The sequence below is a fragment of the Natator depressus genome, chromosome 9 (genome assembly GCF_965152275.1).
Source record: "Natator depressus isolate rNatDep1 chromosome 9, rNatDep2.hap1, whole genome shotgun sequence".
Classification (NCBI taxonomy): Eukaryota; Metazoa; Chordata; order Testudines; family Cheloniidae; genus Natator; species Natator depressus.
In genome coordinates, this window is record NC_134242.1 from 46950154 (window position 1) to 46975666 (window position 25513).

General features: G+C 46.0%; 2 protein-coding genes across 4 annotated transcripts in view; one reads left to right on the forward strand and one right to left on the reverse strand.

Moving 5' to 3' along the window:
- Positions 1–25513, reverse strand: part of DGKD (diacylglycerol kinase delta) — a 92059-nt gene that overhangs the window by 39602 nt on the left and 26944 nt on the right. The window contains exon 3 of one of the 3 annotated variants that reach the window (XM_074964045.1): positions 24800–24880. The exons of the other annotated variants lie outside the window; for them this stretch is intronic. Within the exon in view, the coding sequence (XP_074820146.1) occupies positions 24800–24880 (81 nt within the window). The remainder of the gene's footprint in view (positions 1–24799; positions 24881–25513) is intronic. 3 annotated transcript variants of the gene reach the window in all.
- LOC141993639 (uncharacterized) lies at positions 17228–19340 on the forward strand. Its single transcript, XM_074963186.1, has 2 exons — positions 17228–18206; positions 18799–19340. Exons 1-2 carry the CDS (start codon positions 17624–17626, stop codon positions 19338–19340), a joined length of 1125 nt encoding a protein of 374 aa, XP_074819287.1. The 5' UTR covers positions 17228–17623.

A 25513-nucleotide genomic window follows, 5' to 3' on the forward strand; every position in this document is an offset into this window, starting at 1 on the left:
CTTGGCTCCTTGTTATTTTTTTAATTACCCCAGTCTGTTAAGGATGACTCTAGAATGGAAAGCCAAAGGAGCCTTCCTTCTTGCCCTCAACTGGAGCCGAGGCCACAGTGAACCCTGCCATAGATAGGAAGGTAACTGTCAAGAGAAATTCTTCAAACCTTTTTGAGGGTGTGTCTTCACAGCACTGTTCGCTGAACTGCTGCAGTTCAGCTAGCCAAGTCAGACTGAGAGCAACTATGCTTCAAAACAACATTTGTTACATGCTGATTTGACTAGCTTCTGGGGAGTTGTAACTTGAGTTGTTGCATCCTCACTGCATTACTAGCTGAAGCTACAGCCCACCTACCCAGTGGCAGATTAGCCACTGGGCCGACGAGGCCCATGCCCAGGAGCCCCAGCCAATTGGGGGGCCCACAGAAAAACAGGTTCCCCCATGCCCCAACCCGCTTGGCGCTCCTGCCTGGGAGCAGGGTTGGGGCACGGGGTTTTCTCCCACAGGAGCACCAGGCAGGCAGGGCAAGTCCCCATGCTGCGCCCCGACCCTACTCCCCAGCAGGAGTGCCGGTGGGGGTGGCCGCAGGGGGCTGCAGGCAGAAGGGGTAGGGAGGGCCCCCCACTTGCTCTGGCTCATGGCCCCACAAACCCCAAATCTGCTCCTGCACCTACCTCCTGCCCCCTTCCCATTCCTTACAGGCCAGTTGGCTTGAGCCTAAAACACCACTTACATCGAGATAGACAGTTTTGGATGTGGATGGTAGTCAAGTTAGAGGTAAAAAATGAGTTGCAACTTGAGCTAAGTGTGCTGTGAAGACACACCCTAAGACTACAGAAATACTGGCCACCATTTCCAGACTGCTGTTAGAAGCAGCGTGGAGTTTATAAAAGACCACACATATAAAATATGCAAGGATAAGCATGGACACAAGAGTAGCTGAACGGGTATTCTCCACCACAGCTGCAGAAGATACAGACATCTTAAAATATCCCTCTGTCACTTTGCAACTGCCAGATTTCAGGGCAGGGACCTTATTTCCTGTTTATTCTGTAAAGCACCCGGTACACTTCTGGGGCCACTGTAAAAATAATAAAATATTGACTCTACATACATTAAACTTGCAGCCTTACTGCCATGAACATCCTTTCAAACGAGTGGAAAGTAAAGACATGACTGGTACAGTCACCCATGCTGGAGAAGTGCAATACTTGGACGTTTCTTTCCTTTTTTAAATTAAAAAAAAAAAGTAAAATCACAGAAATGTTGGGCTGGAAGGGACCTTGAGATGTCATCAAGTCCAGTCCCCTGCTCTAAGACCAAGTAAATTTAAACCATCCCTGACAGGTGTTTATCCAACTTGTTCTTAAAAACCTCCACCCCGATAGGAGTTTCACAACCTCCCTTGGAAGCCTATTCCAAAGCTTAAGTACCCTTATAGTTAGATAGTTTTCCCAATATCTAACCTAAATCTCTCTTGCTACAGATTACTTCTTGTCCTACCTTCCAAGGTGGACGTGGAAAACAACTGATCACCATCCTCTTTATAACAGCCCTTAACGTATTTGAAGACTTATCAGGTCCACCTCAGTTTTCTTTTCTCAAGACTACACATGCCCAGTATATTCCTCTGGGACTTCACCTTCCTCTATAAGTTCTCAAAGATAATTGCTAAAAGTTCCATGAGTGATTCAGCTGGTTCCTTATGTAACCTAGGATGAACTTTATCAGGCCCTGCTGATTTGAATACATATAGCTTACCTAAATATTCTTTAACCTGTTCCTTCCCCCTTGTTGTTAATATTAATTGTGTTAAGTATCTGATCACCGTTAACCTTCTTAGTGAAGATTGAAGCAAAACAGGCATTAAACACCTCAGCCTTCTTGATGTCATCCATTATTAGCTGTCCTTTCCCGCTAAGCAGGAGACCTACACTTTCCTTCATCTTTCTCTTGCTCCTAATGTACTTGAAGAACCTCTTCTTATTGCCTTTTAGGTCCCATATTGGCTTCTCACTATTCTGTCTACCTTTCGTTTGCATTGGGATTGTTTACAGTTTTGCCTTTAATATTGTCTCCTTGAAAAACTGCCAGCTCTCCTGAACTCCTTTTTCCCTTAGATTTTCTTCCCATGGAATCCTACCTTTTTTTGAAATCCATTGTCCTTATTCTGCTGCTTTTATTCCTTCCTTTCCTTAGAATCATGAAATCTATCCAGTATCATCAAAATATCTAGTATCAATTTTTTTGTATCCTCTTAAAAGAACAAGAATCTGAAATATTGGCCCAGTAGACAGAAGCACTGAAGCTGCTTTTGGTAACAGACAGCCCCCCAACTGGAAGCAAATACTCACCAGCAACTACAGACCACACCACAGAAACACTAACCCAGGAACTAATCCCTGTAACAAACCCCGTTGCCTTCTCTGTCCCCATATCTACTCTAGCGACACCATCATAGGACCCAGCCACACCATCAGAGGCTCATTCACTTGCAGATCTACTAATGTAATATATACCATCATGTGCCAGCAATGCCTCTCTGCCATGTACATTGGCCAAACCGGACAGTCTCTACGTAAAAGGATAAATGGACACAAATCAGACATCAGGTACGGTAACATACAAAAGCCAATAGGAGAACACTTCAATCTCCCTGGACACTCAATAACAGATTTAAATGTAGCCATACTTCAACAAAAAATACTTCAAAAACAGACTTCAAAGAGAAACTGCTGAGCTACAATTCATTTGCAAACTTAACACCATCAATTTGGGCTTGAATAGGGACTGGGAGTGGCTGGCTCACTACAAAAGCAATTTTCCCTCTCTTGGTATTGACACCTCCTCATCAATTATTGGGAGTGGACTATATGAGTAAATTGGCCTTCAATTGGCCTCTCCACTTGTAAGGTAACTCCCTTGTCTTCATGTGCCAATATATATTTATGCCTGTTTCTGTAATTTTCACTCCATGCATCTGAAGAAGTGGATTTTTTACCCACGAAAGCTTATGCCCAAATAAATCTGTTAGTCTTTAAGGTGTCACCGGGCTCCTCGTTGTTTTTGCTTTTGGTAAAGGTTCAATTCTGGGGTCTCAAACTTCCTGCATCTCCACAGAGAACTGGTCCAATGAAAAGAAAGAAAGAAAGAGAGAGAGAGAGGGGCAGGGGCTGATGTCGGGGTTTCCTCCTCCCCCATCTCAGGACAGGTTGCTTCCGGCGGCTGTCTGAATTTATGAGACAGCATGCCAACACACTCACTCTCCCCCAACACACACTGTCTGTCCCCCTGCCATACACACATGCTCCCTGTCACACACTCTCCCTCCCCCCAACTTCAGTTGAAAAGCAGCTGGCAATCTAGTAGGATGCCCATGGAACAATGGGATTGAGAAACCTGCATCATGTGATGCTGTACCTGCCCCATGAGGCACTGCAAAAAAACCCCAACATTTTGGGGGGTGGGATAGCTCAGTGGTTTGAGCAGTGGCCTGCTAAACCCAGGGTTGTGAGTTCAATCCTTGAGGGGGCCATTTAGGGATCTGGGGCAAAAATTGGGGATTGGTCCTGCTTTGAGCAGGGGGTTGGACTAGAGGACCTCCTGAGGTCCCTTCCAACCCTGATATTCTATGATTCTATGATATAATGCAGCCATGATAAAATGCCAAAAGCCAGCATTGGGACAGAGAAATTTACATCTCAGGAGACAAAAAAATGGGTTCTGTGTTTACATAGCACCCAGCAATATGGGGTCCTGGTCCATGACAGGGATTTCTAGATGCTACAATAATTAATTAATTAAAGGTATTTTCATATCTTATTCTGCTAGCCAAGAAATCACAGACCTGAAACTAGAAGTTTGGCACACAACTACAAGCCCAGAAGTGAGGACAAAGTTGTAAATAGGTTTCAGACAGCAAAATTCCCAACTTAATAACAGCTCCAGAGACACATTTATCTTGAGATTCTTGATGTCCTCAGCAATGTGAACTGACTGAATGAGTCTAAAATGCTTGCTTCCACACCAAGAATCTCAAAGACAACTTCCAGTTTAAGCAGAAATCGGGTGATATTCAAGATTTTTGTAAAACTTCGTTACAGATTTTAACTGTAGCAGCTTTGTCTAATAATTCCTGTAAAAGGAGCATGAAGACCTAGTTTTGATATAACTATCAGCTGTGAAACAGTGAACAAGACTATATTTAAACAATATTGGTGACAAATAGGAACCCAGAAAACACAACAGAGGTATTTCCCTATCAGAATAGGCCAACAGTTCATCTAGTCCTATATGTAAACTGTCTCTCATAGTGGCTAATGCCAGATACCTTACAGGAAGGCGTATACCACTCATTAGGCACCTAATTGCTCTTACATTGCCTAGTACACCAGAATCCTGAATGATCATCTACTAACACCTAGTCAACACCTAAAACTTAGGTCAACCTAGCTATGTCACTTGGGGTGTGAAAAATTCACATGCATAAGATACGTAGTTTAGCTGTAGACACTGTTAAGTTGGTGGAAGAATTCTTCCCTTGACCTAGCCTCCTCTTCTGAAGGGGTGGATTTACTACAGTGATGAAAAACCTCCTTCCATCGCAACAGTGCCATTGCAGCACTTATAGTGTTGACATACGCTAACACGCAGGCAGGGGGAGTAGGCAAATCACAGGACTGCTCTTGGTGGAACAGGGAGCACTGAACTTGATGGAAAAACTGTCCCCACTGAGGAAAGTGAGAAGAGGAGAGTGGTGTGGGGGGAAAAAAGGGTCCAAGAAGGCAAGTGGGAGGAAGGCCCCATCCTCAAACATTTGTATGTGCACATTTAAGCTTGAAATTTCAACCTGAAACTCACTAACTCACTCTCTCCTCCTCTTTGCCACATACACACATGGCTTGTCTATACTACTGGGATTACAGTGACATAGCTACGGCACCACAGCTATGACACTGTAACCGCCGTAGTGCAGACACACAATGGCAATGGCAGGGGTTCTTCTGTCACTGTAGGAACTTCACCCCGTCAAGCAATGATAGCTAGGTTGACAAAATACTTCCGTTGACCTAACTGCATCTACACTGGGGAGATAGGACTGCAGAGCTGTGGTGCTCAGGGGTGTGGATTTTTCACACCCTTGAATGCCATAGCTATGTCCTAAGTTTTAAGTGTAGAGCAGCCCCCGCTGCCCCCCACAACACACTGAAGGGAGGGTAAAGGCCTCTCCCTTCCTTGTTAATGGGGGGGAGGGAGGGAGAGAAGACATACAGTGTGCCAATCTTCATCAGACTGCTGATTATCCAGCCTGATATCCTGCTGCCAGAAGTGGCTAATTTCTGATTCTTCAAAAGGCGGCAGTGGCCATCCACCCCCAAAAAATGCACCTTTCTAATCAGGGAATCACATACATTCATTTCTCACTATGGCAGTGATCAGCTGACACACTGACGCATGAGATTTGGTTACCCCTCTCTTGGCAGACATCGCTACAAATGTTAATGGTCTGACTATTTTTTTAAGTTCCAGTTCCAGTTTTTGACTAACACCCTGGAACAGCAAATTCCACAGGATGATGCCGCACTATGTGAGTAGCACTTCCTTTTATTTGTTCTAAATTTACCATGCAGTAATGTCATCCACTGACCTCTTGTTCTCATATAATGGGATAGCACAAAAACAAGGGACTGATTCACTTTGAATGAGGGAGGGGATTGCTTCCCCTGACAGTTTAAAAAAAATAAAAAATCAGAAGACAGAACAAACAAACAGAATCCTGAGATTATTAATAACCCTTGTGTTTCTTGGCCTATTTTGAGGTTGGCAGAACTCTGAGTAGTCAGATCCTGAAGTGGCTCAAAGGTTTATCATGATGTGAACTATTATGTAAATTAAACTGGTTTGCTCTTCCTAAAAAGGGAATGCCAAATACTGATGCGGTTGCTTTTTAGCCCGAGTGCTGTGGAGCTTTCTGGCATATGAATCTCAGGTTTGGTCCCCAAAATGGGAACTGTACACCTAGATTCATCTCCCTTAGCTAGCATTAGAACACAGTCTATAACAACACTGCTGGTACATAAAGCAATTGCCTATTAAGGCCCAAGGTACCATGGCATCAGAGTTAATCAGTAGTGGCAAGGAATGTGCCATTCATTCTCGAGTCATCAGAATGAATGGGAATGACAGAAAAGGCTTAAGGATGTTGGAGGGAGAGAAACTCTTATTCACTTCCGGCAGGACTCAATTTAGTTTACCAATACCACAGAGAATGTCATCACACTGTCTACGGAAACCCCAATAAGTGTGTCACTTGTTGGAATCATAGCAGTTCGGTCAACTACTCCTGTGCAATCAAGAAGATTCACAGATTCTCCAGTGAGTCTTTGCAGACACTTCCAGCTGAGGCATCTCAATCCCATCACAGAAAACCTGTTCTTCAAGCCATCCTATTCAAAATCATTGACTGAAGCCAGTGCCAAATGGTACGTCTACACTGGGTTTTAAAATCATCAGCAGCAAATCTCAGAACCTGGGTACAGACTTGGGCTCATGCTATGGCACTAAAACAGAAGTGTAGGCGCTCGGGCTCGAGCTTGAGCTCTGAGCCCATACCCATAGCGTCCCTGAGGCTAGAAGCTGACACTACCCTAACACTTCTCAAGGACTCAGCATCATCTCCTGTACCTTTTCACCAAGAAGTCCATCCTCCAACCAGGTTTGCCATCTCCCTTCTGGCTGATGATACCAGTCAGGTCACCATGATACTGCTCTGTCCAAAGTTATCACCAGTTTAACTCAACTGACTTTTCGAGTGAGGCCAGCTGGCAAATGATGGAGCCAAGTGAGGAAAATCTCAAATTTCACATTAAAAAACAGACTGGACTCCCCTGGATATCAGTCCCCAGTGAACAGCTGTGAACCTCCAGATTAGAAAGCTAACCCAATAGGGATTCCCTGCCTTAGACCAAAATGTAAAAAGAAATCCTGCTACATTTCAATCTTTTTGTGTTTTCTTATACTGAGCCATTTCAATCCTTCCTCCCAGCAGTAAGAGTGAAGCCTAATCGTCATTCTCTGACCTTGCTTCCCTCAAAGGAGTCCTTACCCATTGACTTCTTCATTCGGGTCCTTCCCCAGTATTTCCTGGATGCCCAGAAACTTCTCAGAGCTGAAGTGGCAACTTTGGCCAAACACAGTATGATTCTGCTCTATCAGAGTGGATCTGGTGAGCTCAGTGACCACATGAGACAGAAAAACAAGTTAACACTCTGGCCCAATCACAGAGCTGGTTGTGAAAGACACAAAAGGAGTGACAGAGGAACATGAAATGATTCTGCTAAATATAGCTGTCCTGGTGCGATATACCGTTGAAGGTAGCCAAGAGTGGGCGTATGACAGGACCTGATAATTTTGGCTGCTTCCTTTTGCTACATCCTGTTCACACATGCAGCCCTGCACACAATTTTATGAACCCTGAATCCCCCAAGAGCTCCTAGCATATTCAAAACAGCCAGTGGTTTAATGTGCAAAGGGAGAGCAGAATTCCTTACTGCTTGGAGGATTGAGAACCAGCAGCCAGAAAAAATATAAACGGTGGAGGCGGCGAGCAAGGAAGTTATGCTGATGCAGGTAAAGATCTTCACTTGATCGGCGATAGCACAGCTCAGGTGAATGTCCATGCACAGGAGGCAGCTAGTGTCTTTGCTTTGTATAGTAGGCCAGGCTGTCTTCCTCATATACCCCTGACATTCAATGAAGGGATGTGGATAGGTCCCGGACGACTGGAAAAAGGCAAATATAGTGCCCATATTTAAAAAAGTGAAGAAAGAGAACCCAGGGAACTACAGACCGGTCAGCCTCACTTCAGTCCCTGGCAAAATCATGGAGTAGGTCATCACAGAATCCATTTTGAAGCACTTGGAGGAGAGGAAGGTGATCAGAAACAGTCAACATGGATTCACCAAGGGCAAGTCATGCCTGACCAACCTGATTGCCTTCTATGATGAGATAACTGGCTCTGTGGATATGGAGAAAGAGGTGGATGTGACATATCTTGAACTTAGCAAAGCTTTTGACACGGTCCCCCACAATATTCTTGCTAGCAAGTTAAAGAAGTATGGATTGGATGAATGGACTATAAGGTGGATAGAAAGCTGGCTAGATTGTCGGGCTTAATGGGTAGTGATCAACGGCTCAATGTCTAGTTGGCAGGCAGTATCAAGCGGAGTGCCCCAGGGGTCGGTCCTGGGGCCGGTTTTGTTCAACATCTTTATTAATGATCTGGATGATGGGATGAATTGCACCCTCAGTAAGTTCGCAGATGACACTAAACTGGGGGGAGAGATAGATATGCTGGAGGTTAGGGATAGGGTCCACAGTGACCTAGACAAATTGGAGGATTGGGCCAAAAGAAATCTGATGAGATTGAACAAGGACAAGTGCAGAGTCCTGCACTTAGGAAGGAAGAATCCCATGCACCGCTACAGGCTGGGGACCAACTGGCAAAGCAGCAGTTCTGCAGAAAAGGACCTGGGAATTATAGCGGATGAGAAGCTGGATATGAGTCAGCAGTGTGCCCTTGTTGCCAAGAAGGCCAACGGCATATTGGACTGTATTAGTAGGAGCATTGCCAGCAGATCGAGGGAAGTGATTATTCCCCTCTATTTGGCACTGGTGAGGCCACACCTGGAGTATTGTGTCCAGTTTTGGTCCCCCCACTACAGAAGGGATGTGGACAAATTGGAGAGAGTCCAAAAGAGGGCAATGAAAATGATTAGGGGGCTGGGGCACATGACTTACGAGGAGAGGCTGAGGGAACTGGGGTTATTTAATCTGCAGAAGAGAAGAGTGAGGGGGGATTTGATAGCAGCCTTCAGCTACCTTAAGGGGTTCCAAAGAGGATGGAGCTCGGCTGTTCTCAGCAGTGGCAGATGACAGAACAAGAAGCAGTGGTATCAAGTTGCAGTGCAGGAGGTCTAGGCTGGATATTAGGAAACACTATTCACTATGAGGGTGGTGAAGCACTGGAATGGGTTACCTAGGGTGGTGGTGGAATCGCCATCCTTAGAGGTTTTTAAGGCCTGGCTTGTCAAAGCCCTGGCTGGGATGATTTAGTTGGGGTTGGTTCTGCTTTGAGCAGGGGATTGGACTAGATGACCTCCTGAGGTCTCTTCCAACCCTAATATTCTATGATTCTAATATTACAGTGGTCCAGCCACTTATCAGCTACAGCTCCTGAAGCAGCTACAGTTGTAAAGTGAATAATGACAAACCTAAAAACAGCTAGTTATGTTTACCAGCAAGACCAGTAACTCATCAGGACTAACATATTTCAAGCACGCTGCTGCTAAAGCTCATAATGCACAGTATTGATGGGACTGACTATAAGGAGTTCCCTGGTGTATGGCAGATTCTCTGCTTGACATGCTGCTAAACCAAGGTATAAAGTGGACTAAGCATGGCTAAAGGAACTCCTGTTCCTTCAATGAATATGTTAATTCATAGAGCAGGCAATGAAAAAGGAAGCAGAAGCATAAACTTCAGCCTTGGATTAGCAATTGGCACTTCAGATTAGGAGCATGTGTCACAGCCTTGGTAACTCAGCAGGCTGCTGTGTTTGGGTACTGCAGAATTGGATCTGTGCGCTCTTAAGCTTCCTTTGTTCTGAGTAGGTGCCCTGCACTGTCTCTTTCTTTGACCTCGCTGGCACACTCCCCGGGCATAGACTACATCACTCCTTCACAGAAACGGGACCTCGAGGTCCAGCTGATCTATACTCCCCAGAGTACCCCAATAGCGACAAGATAGCACAAGAAATCTATAGAGCCAAATAAAACAACACAACATCTATACTACCTTCCCTGCCTCAGTCTTCTCATCCCTCGAGCACTCTTTGGGATTCGGTCACCATTACCTAGGGTGTCCAGGATCCTCACTCCTGCCCACGGCTTCTCCTTTGAATCATGCAGTGTGTGCATCTCGCTCTCCTCCCCTATCCCACAGCAACCAGCTTCCTTCTTCCTTGGCTGGTCCTGCAGTCCAAAAAGGATCTTTGTGCTACACAAGCACACTCCTTTTGTTCCTCTTTCTCAGCCTCTGTGGTTTTTAAAGACTAGCACTAATGCCAAGTTTCATTGTTTCCCTTTTCTTGTGAAAATCCTCTGCTTCAAACCCCAGCCCACTGCAAAGAAGCTGGAAACAACTGTTTTCACATCCAATGTGGCCATCCGAATGTCCTAATGTGCTCCCATCTGAATGGGAGCTATTCTTGTCCCTGGTCTGGAACATGTCACCATTCCTGATGGCACAGGGCTGACGCCACATCCACTGAGCTATTCAATGATACAGCAATTTCATAAATCAGCCAGAATTCATAAGCTGTACATAAACGGCTTCCCCAAACTGTCACAGTGTATCTCATTAATGTCAATTAGACAACTAAATTGGAGGCCGAGATCACAATTCTACAGGCTGGGATAACATGGCACGATTTAGGCAAGACTCTCTCTTTTGGGAAGCAAGAGGTGAATTCTGTTAAATTTTCATGCTTCAGAAGATGAGGGATTGAAGCATGGCTTCCTCCACACATCTCTGTCAATGCGCCTCTGTCCTGCTTTACAGTGCACCCTTCACACAGCTCAGCCAATGCACCCAAACCCTGATGATCCAGTGCTGTGCTCCAAGAGAGTTCCGTGAATTAGAGCTTTCTGAAACTACCTATGTTTGGAATATTCCCAAATAGCATTCACAGCCTAATTCTGCCATACCTCTCCCCTCAACTCCAGTTGCCACACTGAACATTCTTCATCCCAGACAGAACTCACCACTTTCACAGAGAAATGTAGTTATTTTTATAGTGAAAACAGCTTTTCCTGAAAATTGGATAGTTTCCACTTATGGAAACTACCTTTCATTTCCATCTGATAAAAGATGAGTTAATATTTTAAAGACCCTGCTAAAGCCTGAGCAATAAGATTTTTTTGTGGAACTGCTCTCCCTAGGTACCTGAATCCTAACCTGCAGCACCGTTGGTACTTTGACCCTGGACTTAGAGGTTTTTAAGGCCCGGCTTGACAAAGCCCTGGCTGGGATGATTTAGTTGATGCTGGTCCTGCTTCGAGAAGGGAGTTGGACTAGATGACCTCCTGAGGTCTCTTCCAACCCTAATCCTCTATGATTCTACACAGCTCTTAGACTTAACTCTGAACGGGCAGATTTCAGGCTAGACTAGTCCACAGAGGGATAAATACAATACACTGTGTTGCACTTTCTGGGACTAGATTCAATTAACTAGATGTGTTTCTCTTATGATATATACCAGAACTGTTAGGCCTACATGCAATAAATGCACTAGCCCTCTCCCTTTGATAGTATTTGTTGGCACAACATGTCTCCAGATAAAGTTTAATTTTTGTTTATTCTACATCATGATGTCTCATCTTCTTCCCTGATGCCGGAGTGGGAAAGCTGACAAGACAGAGCATTCTCTGGGAAAATGACCATCTTTCATCCCAGGGTCACATTCCTAAATGCCTCTAGAAGCTCTGTTCCTAAACAAGAGGCATTCCTGTTCCTGGCAGTCAGCGGAATGAGCACAGACAAGGGTAGATTCCAGGATTCCTATAATCAGAAAGGAAGTGTGTCGAAAGGTCCTCATCACTGGTCAGCGGGTAAAAAACTCAGTCAGTTCATATGGTGAAAATCTCTGCCTACATACTTATTCCATATAGCACTGGGAAAAGGCCCTTTCTTCCCTTTGTACTTCCACAGAACAAAGTCCTTTCAGAAAAAATGTTCCCAAATGGAACTACATAATTCTGAAATAAAGGTGCAGTTGGGAAGTTAAAGACATTTCAGAGAAAGCTTCCAAGTCATTCACCCAGAAGCAAATAATCATGAACTGAAGGACAAGTCAATGCTCCCCATCGTTATAGCTGCTGTCTTGGTGGTGTAATACCTGTCATGGCTAGCAGCTAATAAAATCTACAACTGAGCAGGACAAGACCTTGCCTACAGTAGGAAAATGATCTGTTGCTGACAGTTTACTGTTAGCAATAGCTCCCCACAACCCCTCATGTAAGTAGTGTTGAAAACAGGTTAGCTGCTAGCACGAAAGGAAGTACACTGTTTTCAGCATCATTACTGAAAGCATGACAAACCAAGTGGCTTACCACTCTTAGCGTCACGGTGGTCAGGATAGTTTTGTTCTGTCTACAATAGCCATTAAACCATTTTGAACATCAGTAGAGGGGGGAACGAGAGGAGATCCTTTGCTGATAACTGTCAGCAGCAGGTCCTTTTCCTGGTTGTAGACAAGAGTGTGCATCTGCACAAGAAGCCCTTTTCTTCTACTGCAACTCCAGTTCAAAATTACCTCTGCCATGTTCTGAAATGGCTTCTAGTGTCCCCCAGAATCTTCTTGCCTTTTCCTGCTGTTCAGGGATAGGCAGAGAGTTTGTAAACTCACTCAGGAAGGTAATTAAACACAGGATATAATGCACTAAGGTTACCAAAGAGCAAACAAAGTAGAAAACAAAAGCTGCTAGTGTTCAGGCACAAGGGCAGAAACAGGTGCTAATTCCATACCAATCAACTTCCTTGTAGGGGAATAAAATCCCTTTACAAACAAACATTCTCAGAGCTTTCTCCTTCACTTTACAACTCCCTATCTATCGTGCCCCCTTTGTCAGAGATGTGTAGTCACATTTCACCTCTTCCAAACAGCATCTTCATCAGTCTGAGAACACCTAGCACATTTTTGGGTGCTCTTGTAATCTGAAGAAGAAGAATCACTAATCTCAGCAGTGCAACTTCTTATACGGACCATTCCGCTCTTTCCTCTGTGCAATGCCCCACAAAACCTCACTTAGATGGCTTCTCTCCACTTCTGCATGTCCTGTGTGAGCAGACTAACAACCAGTTTCAGCAAGAGACCAGATTAAAAGTCCTGGAATCCTAGACAGGAAAAGGATTTCTAAAAGATTCTTTTCATAGACTAGCACTGAGTCAGAAATATCTGTTTACCAAGGGCCTGTCTCAAGCAGAAATTTTTTTTTACTGAGGACTGGTGTGCAAATAACTAAAGCAATAGAGTATTTAGAAACTGGAGTAAATATAATAGGAACTGGGGACAGGCCTGCACTGAATGAGGGGGAAAAGCAGTGACACTCTCGTTAGTTAAAATGAAGACAGCAGTTCTAGTCTGCAGCCTTATTTGTAGTTCTTATAACTCTGAGAGAGAGGAAAATCTGAAAGCAACCAATATTACTATAGATATTAAATGTATCAGCAGAGTATGTATAATTTTTTAAATTGTGTATGCATGCAGGAGTGGAAATGACAACAATCCATCCAGGAGCCTGGTTACTCAAACTGCATTGTGATCTTGTCCTGTTTATAGAAGATACTTTGACAGGGAGAAGATGGGGGAATCTCTCCCTCTGTTTGTGAGACTATGCAGCTGGTCCCTTTCCAATGCCCACCGTCCCAGAGCCCAATACCTCTCTAATGCACACTGTTTGTGTAGAGAGTGGTGGGGTTGGGGGCAACCTCCCCACTAAGTTTGGTGGCTTCCTGAAGCATGTGACTGTGTACGTTATAGAGTATGTATTGGAATGGGGAAACTCTCCTCCCCTGCTCTGTGCCTTCATCCCCATTACCCTGAAGAGCCAGCTTACTCCCCGAAGCATACTGTCCTAAGCTTGTCTGTGTGCTGAGGAATTGGAGATGGGAGATTCCACTCCCATATACAACAAGACTGGTTATTCCCAGAAGCACATTATTCATGACCCTGCCTGTCATGGGATTGAAGTAGGATCTGACATCTTGGGGAGTCCAGGGAAGTTGCAGACCACAAGGAATTCTCTGCTCTATCCTGACACACTCACGTCTGACCCTGGTCTCGAGGGCTGAGTCTGACTTCCTGCAAAGAGCTTACAACAGAAGTTCCTATATTTCTTCTCCTGATAAAAACAAACAACATGTTCTTCCTTGGTGCTTACATTTCAAACCAGCTCAAGTAACCTTTGATCCTGGTTCCTCTTGTTCCAGCCTTACAGACACCCAGCTAACGAGCCAACAAACTGTGAGCTGACTCCCAGCCTGATAGCTAGCTGCAACAGTTCTGAGTAATCCTTCATTCAAGGGCAAGCTTCTTCAGCAAAAACATTAACACCAGCTACTCTCCAGTGGCAGAGTGCAGGTTATTCTGGGACAGTACAGCAGACACATTCACTTTCAGGGGAAAACATCCATTTCCATACCACTTCACCAGGCAGGTGCTGTCATCTTACTTGCCTGATGAAGATAGTGTAAAATAGCGAGAAGATAGTAACAAGAGGCAAATGTGGCTATCTCACATGCTTCCAGAGAGGAATGGCTGGAGAAGGACAATGTCCTATGTACTCTCCCTCTCACAAGAAAAAATATGCTCTCATTCGTGGGTGCAAGCAATTCCATACACGTCTTTCTGAAATCTACAGCAACCCGTCTCTTCTCCCCATACCAATGAGAGAAAATGAAAATACTCCACTGGAGTAAGGTAGTCCTCCAACTTGAGTTACCATGCTTCTTCTCGCCCTGTGACCCTGGTTCAGGGGACTCATCAGTTACAAAATAGGATGTACTTCCAACTGCACCACAGGCAACAACTCACTTTTGCACATCCATTCCAGTTCTATATAACTTTTACATATGTATCAGCACAGAAGAGGAGAGTATAATTAATTCACTTTACAAGCCAGAGAGCCTGAAATACACTTACTCCAAAGAATCTGTATTCCTGGTGGGTGGTTGTTCAGGAGCAGGTGCTGTCTTTGTTGATGTCCAGTCCAACAAACCCCGTTCACTCTTCTGGTCCTAAAGCTGAAGACCCATATTCAATCCTTTTCTAAACTAGAGGGTCCTGACCATGTCTCCTCCATCTCAGAACAAACAAGCTTGATTGTCTGATATAAAATTAATAGGATTATTCCTCTCTGCAGCCACTCTCTTGGAGTTCTGTTCCACTCCCCACCACAAGCTGTTTAGCTGTGTGCTTAAGGAGGAGCTGGGACAGATTTGCTTCTGCTGGCAGTGAAGTCAGGAGGGAGGTGCTGAGTGTAATAATATGTTGTTTCCTGTCTTATGCCAGAGCTGAGAGGTACGTCCCAACGGAGAGGGGGTGGAGAGGAGTTTATGGAGGCGTCCAGGAGTTCAAGCTCCACCTCTTCAACAAAGCAGACTTTAACAGCAGAGGAGGGGTCAAGAGGAAGGCTACTGGCAGCCCCGCTGTGTGCTGTGTCTGTGCATCAGCTGCAAACAGCAGCTTTCAGGACCGTATCAATACAGGGGGATCAAACCGCTAAGGCTCTCCACACACACCATGTCTGCCACAGCTGACATCTGGGAACTTTCTCCTGCAGAATCGCAAGGCTCTGAGTAAACTGAGACAATGAATTGATGTTGAAATCTGCGTAAAGGTCACTAGAAGCAGAAGTTGGGTGAAAGTCCAGACAGATGCCAGAGAAGAATGTCTGCTAGAAACAACTGGAAAACCAGTTCCAGAGCTGTTGGCTGGAAGTGACACAGGATTTGTGGCTGGAAAGATCCAATGGCCCATCTAGTCCGTCCCCTGTTATGTCAGGTACATTTTACTCTTCAGGAAATACACAATAGATTTTTTTATTTCAGCCCGGGGCTTTCCTTTAAAAAGCATTTGTTAACTGCTCCCATCACACCACATGGCTCCGCAGCCAAATCTGGGATCGGAATGTTTTCGAATATGCATCCTAACTCCTATCTCCAGTTCAAACTTGGGAGATGAACACTAAAGAAATCTAAATAAGATAAGTAAATAAATAAAATCATATTATACCCTTTTCTTGCTCTAAATCCTCGTATTTCTCCCTTTTAGCTACCTCTCCACAGCAAAGAAATCAGCTGCCAGATATTACCAATGTCTTACATAAAAGACTCATCAATATCTTTATATCTGAATTTTATTCCTTTATTTCTGCAACAGATCACCCTGTTGGCCCTGGGCTGCTGCCAAGCACTGTGATCCTACCTGCATTGTGTTTCTAACCATCATCTCTGCCGCATCTAATCCAAATCCATTCACATAAGCATTCTTTGTTCTCACTGCCTCTCCCCAAACGTATCATTTTACAATTCCCAGCATTTAAAAACCATCTTCCCTTCTTCTGCCCATTTCCCTGATTTACAGGTGCTACCATTTCCTTGGGCTAAAACCAAATCAAGCCACTCTCCTCCCAAAATGGAATCAAGATCTGTTGTGCTAGTTATCTTAGGGCTTGTCTATATGAACATTTAGTTTGCAGTGAGCTGGGATGTAAATCTACACCATAGCCTGCCATGGACTAAGTGTCCTTGTGGACCCTGCTTCAGTACATTAACAGTTTGTTAGTTCACTTTGATCTAGTCCCATTTCAAAGATGACTAGATCAAAGTGAATTAGCAAACTGTTAATGCACGGCAGCAGGTCCACACAGACAGTCTGTGGCAAGCTACTGTGGGGGTAGTTTCACATCCCAGCTTGCTGTAAATTAAATGTTGGTGTAGACAAAGCCCTTAATCTTCAGGTACTTCTCCTGACTGCCTGATCTCTCCTGATCCTGTGTCTTCTCCTCACACCAGGTATCACTCCTTCCACTCTCTTTCTTGCTTCTTTTCCTCCTTGCTTTGTTTCCCTTCCTCCCAGTGTTCTGTCCCCTCTTTCCTCACAACCTCTTCCCCAACTTCTCCTCCTACTCCAGTCACTCCTGCCCTGTGTTTTTTGCATCTCCTCCCTGCTTGCCATCTCCTTCATTAGCTCCCATGCTTCCTCCTACCAAATAGTGTCGTTCATGCAGCTCTCATACAGCTGATCCACTCTTTAGTGCCTCTAACTGTACCACTCTTTGTAAGACAGGAGGACAGAGTAAGGTGCTCAGCTCTAGCCAGCTTGGAGACCAGATGTAGTGTAAAGAAACAGGTCATCCTGCCTAAATTCAAGAAGATGGCAACCTTTTTAGTATTAAGGGTAGGTGACGTGGTCAGTAGATTTAGGAGCAGAGGCAATACTAACTAAGAGTTGGACCCATCTCCTGAACTAAGTCAACTGCTAGTCTGAAAAGTGCAGTATTTACCCATTAAGCAGCACAACTGCTTGGACATTGGAGCTGCTTTTCTCAGAGAAGGGCCAGTCTTTGCCAGGTCAGAAATTAAACTTTCCATTAAAGAAAGTGAGAGCAGTAAAGACAAATGGAACCTCTGAAATGCAAGGACAACTGCCTTTGCCCTGGTCTACACTAGGACTTTAGGTCGAATTTAGCAGCATTAAATCGATGTAAACCTGCACCCGTCCACACGATGAAGCCCTTTATTTCGACTTAAAGGGCTCTTAAAATCGATTTCCTTACTCCACCCCTGACAAGTGGATTAGCGCTAAAATCGGCCTTGCCGGGCCGAATTTGGGGTACTGTGGACACAATTCGATGGTATTGGCCTCCGGGAGCTATCCCAGAGTGCTCCATTTTGACCGCTCTGGACAGCACTCTCAACTCAGATGCACTGGCCAGGTAGACAGGAAAAGAACCGCGAACTTTTGAATCTCATTTCCTGTTTGGCCAGCGTGGCAAGCTGCAGGTGACCATGCAGAGCTCATCAGCAGAGGTGACCATGATGGAGTCTCAGAATCGCAAAAGAGCTCCAGCATGGACCGAACGGGAGGTACGGGATCTGATCGCTGTATGGGGAGAGGAATCCGTGCTATCAGAACTCCGTTCCAGTTTTCGAAATGCCAAAACCTTTGTCAAAATCTCCCAGGGCATGAAGGACAGAGGCCATAACAGGGACCCGAAGCAGTGCCGCGTGAAACTGAAGGAGCTGAGGCAAGCCTACCAGAAAACCAGAGAGGCGAACGGCCGCTCCGGGTCAGAGCCCCAAACATGCCGCTTCTATGATGAGCTGCATGCCATTTTAGGGGGTTCAGCCACCACTACCCCAGCCGTGTTGTTTGACTCCTTCAATGGAGATGGAGGCAATACAGAAGCAGGTTTTGGGGACGAAGAAGATGATGATGATGACGAGGTTGTAGATAGCTCACAGCAAGCAAGCGGAGAAACCGGTTTTCCTGACAGCCAGGAACTGTTTCTCACCCTGGACCTGGAGCCAGTACCCCCTGAACCCACCCAAGGCTGCCTCCTGGACCCAGCAGGCGGAGAAGGGACCTCCGGTGAGTGTACCTTTTAAAATACTATACATGGTTTAAAAGCAAGCATGTGAAAGGATTACTTTGCCCTGGCATTCGCGGCTCTCCTGGATATACTCCCAAAGCCTTTGCAAAAGGTTTCTGGGGAGGGCAGACTTATTGCGTCCTTCATGGTAGGACACTTTACCACTCCAGGCCAGTAACACGTACTCGGGAATCATTGTACAACAAAGCATTGCAGTGTATATTTGCTGGCGTTCAAGCAACATCCGTTCTTTATCTCTCTGTGTTATCCTCAGGAGAGTGAGATATAATCCATGGTCACCTGGTTGAAATAGGGTGCTTTTCTTCAGGGGACACTCAGAGGAGCCCATTCCTGCTGGGCTGTTTGCCTGCGGCTGAACAGAAATGTTCCCCGCTGTTAGCCACAGGGAGGGGGGAGGGTTAAGGGGGTAGCCACGCGGTGGGGGGAGGCAAAATGCGACCTTGTAACGAAAGCACATGTGCTATGTATGTAATGTTAACAGCAAGGTTTACCCTGAAAGAGTGTAGCCAGTGTTTTATAAAATGTGTCTTTTTAAATACCGCTGTCCCTTTTTTTTTGTCACTCCACCAGCTGCATGTGTTTCAATGATCACAGGATCTTCTCCTTCCCAGAGGCTAGTGAAGATTAGAAAGAAAAAAAAACGCACTCAAGATGAAATGTTCTCCGAGCTCATGCTGTCCTCCCACACTGACAGAGCACAGACGAATGCGTGGAGGCAAATAATGTCAGACTGCAGGAAAGCACAAAATGACCAGGAGGAGAGGTGGCGGGCTGAAGAGAGTAAGTGGCGGGCTGAAGAGAGTAAGTGGCGGGCTGAAGAGAGGGCTGAAGCTCGAATGTGGCGGCAGCGTGATGAGAGGAAGCAGGATTCAATGCTGAGGCTGCTGGAGGACCAAACCAGTATGCTCCAGTGTATGGTTGAGCTGCAGCAAAGGCAGCTGGAGCACAGACTGCCACTACAGCCCCTGTGTAACCAACCGCCCTCCTCCCCAAGTTCCATAGCCTCCACACCCAGACGCCCAAGAACGCGGTGGGGGGGCCACCGGCCAACCAGCCACTCCACCACAGAGGATTGCCCCAAAAAAAGAAGGCTGTCATTCAATAAATTTTAAAGTTGTAAACTTTTAAAGTGCTGTGTGGCATTTTCCTTCCCTCCTCCACCACCCCTCCTGGGCTACCTTGGTAGTCATCCCCCTATTTGTGTGATGAATGAATAAAGAATGCATGAATGTGAAGCAACAATGACTTTATTGCCTCTGCAAGCGGTGATCAAAGAGAGGAGGGGAGGGTGGTTAGCTTACAGGGAAGTAGAGTGAACCAAGGGGCGGGGGGTTTCATCAAGGAGAAACAAACAGAACTTTCACACCGTAGCCTGGCCAGTCATGAAACTGGTTTTCAAAGCCTCTCTGATGCGTACCGCGCCCTCCTGTGCTCTTCTAACTGCCTGGTGTCTGGCTGCGCGTAACCAGCAGCCAGGCAATTTGCCTCAACCTCCCACCCCGCCATAAACGTCTCCCCCTTACTCTCACAGATATTGTGGAGCACACAGCAAGCAGTAATAACAGTGGGAATATTGGTTTCGCTGAGGTCTAAGCGAGTCAGTAAACTGCGCCAGCGCGCCTTTAAACGTCCAAATGCACATTCTACTACCATTCTGCACTTGCTCAGCCTGTAGTCGAACAGCTCCTGACTGCTGTCCAGGCTGCCTGTGTACGGCTTCATGAGCCATGGCATTAAGGGGTAGGCTGGGTCCCCAAGGATACATATAGGCATTTCAACATCACCAACAGATATTTTCTGGTCTGGGAATAAAGTCCCTTCTTGAAGCTTTTGAAACAGACCAGAGTTCCTGAAGATGCGAGCGTCATGTACCTTTCCCGGCCATCCCACGTTGATGTTGGTGAAACGTCCCTTGTGATCCACCAGAGCTTGCAGCACTATTGAAAAGTACCCCTTGCGGTTTATGTACTTGCCGGCTTGGTGCTCCGGTGCCAAGATAGGGATATGGGTTCCGTCTATGGCCCCACCACAGTTAGGGAATCCCATTGCAGCAAAGCCATCCACTATGACCTGCACATTTCCCAGGGTCACTACCCTTGATATCAGCAGATCTTTGATTGCGTGGGCAACTTGCATCACAGCAGCCTCCACAGTAGATTTGCCCACTCCAAATTGATTCCCAACTGACCGGTAGCTGTCTGGCGTTGCAAGCTTCCACAGGGCTATCGCCACTCGCTTCTCAACTGTGAGGGCTGTTCTCATCTTGGTATTCATGCGCTTCAGGGCAGGGGAAAGCAAGTCACAAAGTTCCATGAAAGTGCCCTTACGCATGCGAAAGTTTCGCAGCCACTGGGAATCGTCCCAGACCTGCAACACTATGCGGTCCCACCAGTCTGTACTTGTTTCCCGAGCCCAGAATCGGCGTTCCACAGCATGAACCTGCCCCATTAGCACCATTATGCATGCATTGGCAGGGCCCATGCTTTCAGAGAAATCTGTGTCCATGTCCTGATCACTCACGTGACCGCGCTGACGTCGCCTCCTCGCCCAGTAGCGCTTTGCCAGGTTCTGGTGCTGCATATACTGCTGGATAATGCGTGTGGTGTTTAATGTGCTCCTAATTGCCAAAGTGAGCTGAGCAGACTCCATGCTTGCCTTGGTATGGCGTCCGCACAGAAAAAAGGCGCGGAATGATTGTCTGCCGTTGCTCTGACGGAGGGAGGGGCGACTGACGACACGGCTTACAGGGTTGGCTTCAGGGGGCTAAAATCCACAAAGGGGGTGGCTTTACATCAAGGAGTAGTTCAGGCAGGACTTCACGGAGGGTTCCAATAAGAAATGGTGCACCTAAGTTATTGTTCTTATTGGAACAAGGAGGTTAGCCTGGCCTCTGATTGATATATGGCTAGATCTACCTCGCTGCACCTTCTCTGTGAGTGACTGCAGTGTGACCTAGAGGAATGAGTCCCCTAGACAGGGGAGAAGGCAAATGAGTACAAAACAAATCTGGTCTATTTCTTGTTTTGATCCACTCCATCTATCTTTTACATCTTTGGCTGGCAGCAGACGGTGCAGAAGGACTGCATGCCATCCACATCTCATGGCTGCTCGGCAGAAGACGGTGCAATAGGACTGCTAGCAATCCATATTGCCTGCCTGCTCACCATAAGACGGTTCAATAGGACTCACTGCCGGACTAAAGAGAATGACCTGGTCAAGTCACTAAAAATTTAGTCTCTGCGCCCATGTCTGCCCAGGCGCTCCTGATCGATCTCACACAGGCGACCAGGAACACCTCGGACATGACGAGGACGGCTACCAGTCGTACTGTACCGTCTGCTGCCAGAAGGCAATGGGTTGCTGCTACTGTGTAGCAATGCCGTACCGCGTCCGCCAGCACCCAGGAGACATATGGTGACGGTTACCTGAGCGGGCTCCATGCTTGCGGTGGTATGGCGTCCGCACAGGTAACTCAGGAAAAAAGGCGCGAAACGATTGTCTGCCCTTGCCTTCACGGAGGGAGGGAGGGAATGGGGGCCGGACTATATGTACCCAGAACCACCCGCGACAATGTTTTAGCCCAATCAGAGTGCTCCATTGTGACTGCTCTGGACAGCACTCTCAACTCAGATGCACGATTGTTTGCCGTTGCTCTGACGCAGGGAGGGGCGACTGAGGACACGGCTTACAGGGTTGACTTCACAGAGGGTTCCAATAAGAAATGGTGCACCTAAGTTATTGTTCTTATTGGAACAAGGAGGTTAGCCTGGCCTCTGATTGATACATGGCTAGATTTACCTCGCTGCACCTTCTCTGTGAGTGACTGCAGTGTGACCTAGAGGAATGAGTCCCCTAGACAGGGGAGGAGGCAAATGAGTACAAAACAAATCTGGTCTATTTCTTGTTTTGATCCATTCCATCTATCTTTTACATCTTTGGCTGGCAGCAGACGGTGCAGAAGGACATATTGCCTGCCTGCTCACCATAAGACGGTTCAATAGGACTGACTGCCGGACTTAAGAGAATGACCTGGTCAAGTCACTAAAAATTTAGTCCCTGTGCCCATGTCTGCCCAGGCGCTCCTGATCGACCTCACACAGGCGACCAGGAGTACCTCGGACATGACGAGGACGGCTACCAGTCGTATTGTACCGTCTGCTGCCACAAGGCAATGGGTTGCTGCTACTGTGTAGCAATGCCATGCCGCGTCTGCCAGCACCCAGGAGACATACGGTGACGGTTACCTGAGCGGGCTCCATGCTTGCGGTGGTATGGCGTCTGCACAGGTAACTCAGGAAAAAAGGCGCGAAACGATTGTCTGCCCTTGCTTTCACGGAGGGAGGGAGGGAAGGGGGGACTGACGATATGTACCCAGAACCACCCGCGACAATGTTTCAGCCCCATCAGGCATTGGGATCTCAACCCAGAATTCCAATGGGCAGCGGAGACTGCGGGAACTGTGGGATAGCTACCCACAGTGCAACGCTCCGGAAGTCGACTCTAGCCTCAGTACTGTGGAAGCACTCCGCCGAGTTAATGCACTTAATGCACTTCTGTGGGGACACACACACTTGAATATATAAAACCGATTTCTAAAAAACCGACTTCTATAAATTCGACCTTATTCCGTAGTGTAGACATACCCTTTGTTAGATAACACTAGATGTTTGATATCTCGGATCTAAACCAACACTTGTTAGTGAACCTCTTTGCTTTGAAAAACCGGGAAAAAGTTCTCTCTTAAGTGCACTTTTAATATGGATCAAAAAACTCTGTATTTGGGAGGGAAAGAGAGCTGGGAAGATGCAGAAGGGAAATCAGAGAGCACTCACAAACAGAGCTGGAGAAAATTGTAGGGCTCTGAGGAATGCAAAGCAATGACTGCAGTGATGTGGCAGACCAAACAGTATAACAACTACAGAACCTTTTGATTAGCAGAGTAGTTTTTATAGCTCAGGGTGGACCACAGTCAAATCCACATATGAAATCTCGATAGACCGAACAGACAGAAAGCCACAGAGGCCAGATATTTTCCTACAGACTACCTGAGCAGCCATGATACATGAGCCAGAGAGACTGAGCACCATTTGCTGTTTCCTGAGAACCAATCTAATTCTCCTGTTCTCTCAGCCCCCTAGGAAAGGCAGGGGAGTAGCATGGCCTGGTGCTTCTGTCCTGGAAGTGATTCCTCCTTCCTGGCTGTGCTCAGATGCAGGAAGTTGTATAAGCAACATGATGCTTCCCTTTGCCTCCCCACAATACATCCATTGCCCCTGGCAGAAATGAGAGAGGTTCCCAAATTACCACAACTAATACAGTAACAATGTTAGCACATCTACAAAGCTTGCATTACCCGAGCACTGTACACATTGTAAATAATCCTCACTAGAGTTTTTGCCTGTAAAATTATTCTGATTTATAGAAGGGGAAGCTAGAAGGCATTGGTGATTTCCCATAGCCACAGGGAGAATGTGTGTCAGTGCTGGGACTAGAACTCAAGGGTTCCTGATTTCCTGTCCTGTATAGAGATCACTGGACCCTGGAGAGTAGTGTGGGTACACACTCTCAGACTCAGCAAGGCCTTCTCTTAGCCTTTGAGTACCAGACTGGAAGATGCCTTCTATGAGAAAATGCTGGAATTTAACCAGATTCTAGGGTTTATGCCATAGCCACTTTGTCCAGATCCATCTGATCAAAGGGCTACAACTTGGGATAAGGCTAATACCTATTGCCAGGATCCTCTGTCAAAGGCATACACAGAACTAGCCCGTTCTGCAACCTTACTTAAACTATCTTGCTTTAACTATCTTATCTTGCTCTACTCCCACTATACACATCAGTATGCAGCTCTTTGTCAACTTGTAGGATCCCATTTAGTTCCTCCTCTCCCTAGGGGTTTATATCTACAATTTGTAATTTGGCCATGGCACATGTATAGATTCACACATTCTAAGGCCGTAAAGGACCACTACGTTCATTTAATCTGATCTCCTGCAAAGCACATGCCACAGAACTTCACCCACAATTCCTGCCGCAGAGGGAATTATGCTGTCCTGCTATGTAAATGAACAGTATTAGAGAGGCCCAATAAACATGTGTTTAACAAGAGTGTATCTTTAAAGACATAGGTTTAACAGCATACCCAGTCATCCAAAATATTTCATGTATGGAGGGGGATGATTTACAATTGCTGTGGGGAACATACATTTATATTTCTTGACTTTTCTGCACAAAAATCTAGCCATAATGCTGCACCCATCATACACGTGCATTAAACAGGAACACTCAGTTGCGTATACCATAAGGTAGAAACCACTGAAACCCTCAGGAGGCAAAAATGGAATCTCTCCGCCACAAACCAAACCATGTACCACCTTCCAGCATCTTCTTATGGCTTGGTTAGTAAAGCAGCTGCCATTTCAACACTGGGTGAACAGCACTGTTAGACTTCCCCCAGTGAGGGGGCCATGAGTGGAGCTGAGAGCTTTTCTAACCAGACAGAATCTTCAGATTTAGAAAGTGAGGAGAAGGAGAAATGGAGGGAGGATGGAAGTGGTCTGATAAATCCTACCGTGAAGCTGTTGTTGACATTCTTAGTGCTAGATTCTGCCACACTGGCATCTGTCAGATCAACCTCATCAAAAATTATCGACTGAGGAAAAAACAACAACAAAAAACAGGTGTGTAAGAAACATCCCCAATGGGATTCCTATATAAATGTCAGCCCCATACTCTCCAGTAGGGATCTGTTTTGAAAGGGTCTGGGACTGACAGTATGAAATTGGACTCACAAGAACAGTTCCATGAATGCACCAGTGCCCACACTTGCCCCAGCCTCCCTTCTCAGTAAACGTTCAGGGATCACTTTCACAACATAGTTACATTTTGTCGTCGTTACTGTAAATGTAGTACTTATGAAAGGAGTAAGATTAACAACCCTAAAGAATAGCTACGGTCAGTCAAGATACTGACAAGGTGAGTGAGGTAATATCTTTTATTGGACCAACTTCTGTTTTAGAGAGAGACAAGCTTTTGAGCTTACACAGAGCTCTAGGAAAGGAGTACTTGTGGCACCTTAGAGACTAACCAATTTATTGCATCTGATGAAGTGAGCTGTAGCTCACGAAAGCTTATGCTCAAATAAATTGGTTAGTCTCTAAGGTGCCACAAGTACTCCTTTTCTTTTTGCGAATACAGACTAACACGGCTGTTACTCTGAAACAGAGCTCTAGGTCAGTGGTTCTCAAAGCCGGTCCGCCGCTTGTGCAGGGAAAGCCCCTGCCGG

Bases quoted from the DNA above. Each gene is read 5' to 3' on its own strand.
- LOC141993639 (XM_074963186.1), top strand. From the start codon at position 17,624: ATGCAGAGCTCATCAGCAGAGGTGACCATGATGGAGTCTCAGAATCGC. The intron at 18,207-18,798 runs GTGAGTGTACCT...TCACTCCACCAG, and splicing joins AGGCGGAGAAGGGACCTCCG to CTGCATGTGTTTCAATGATC.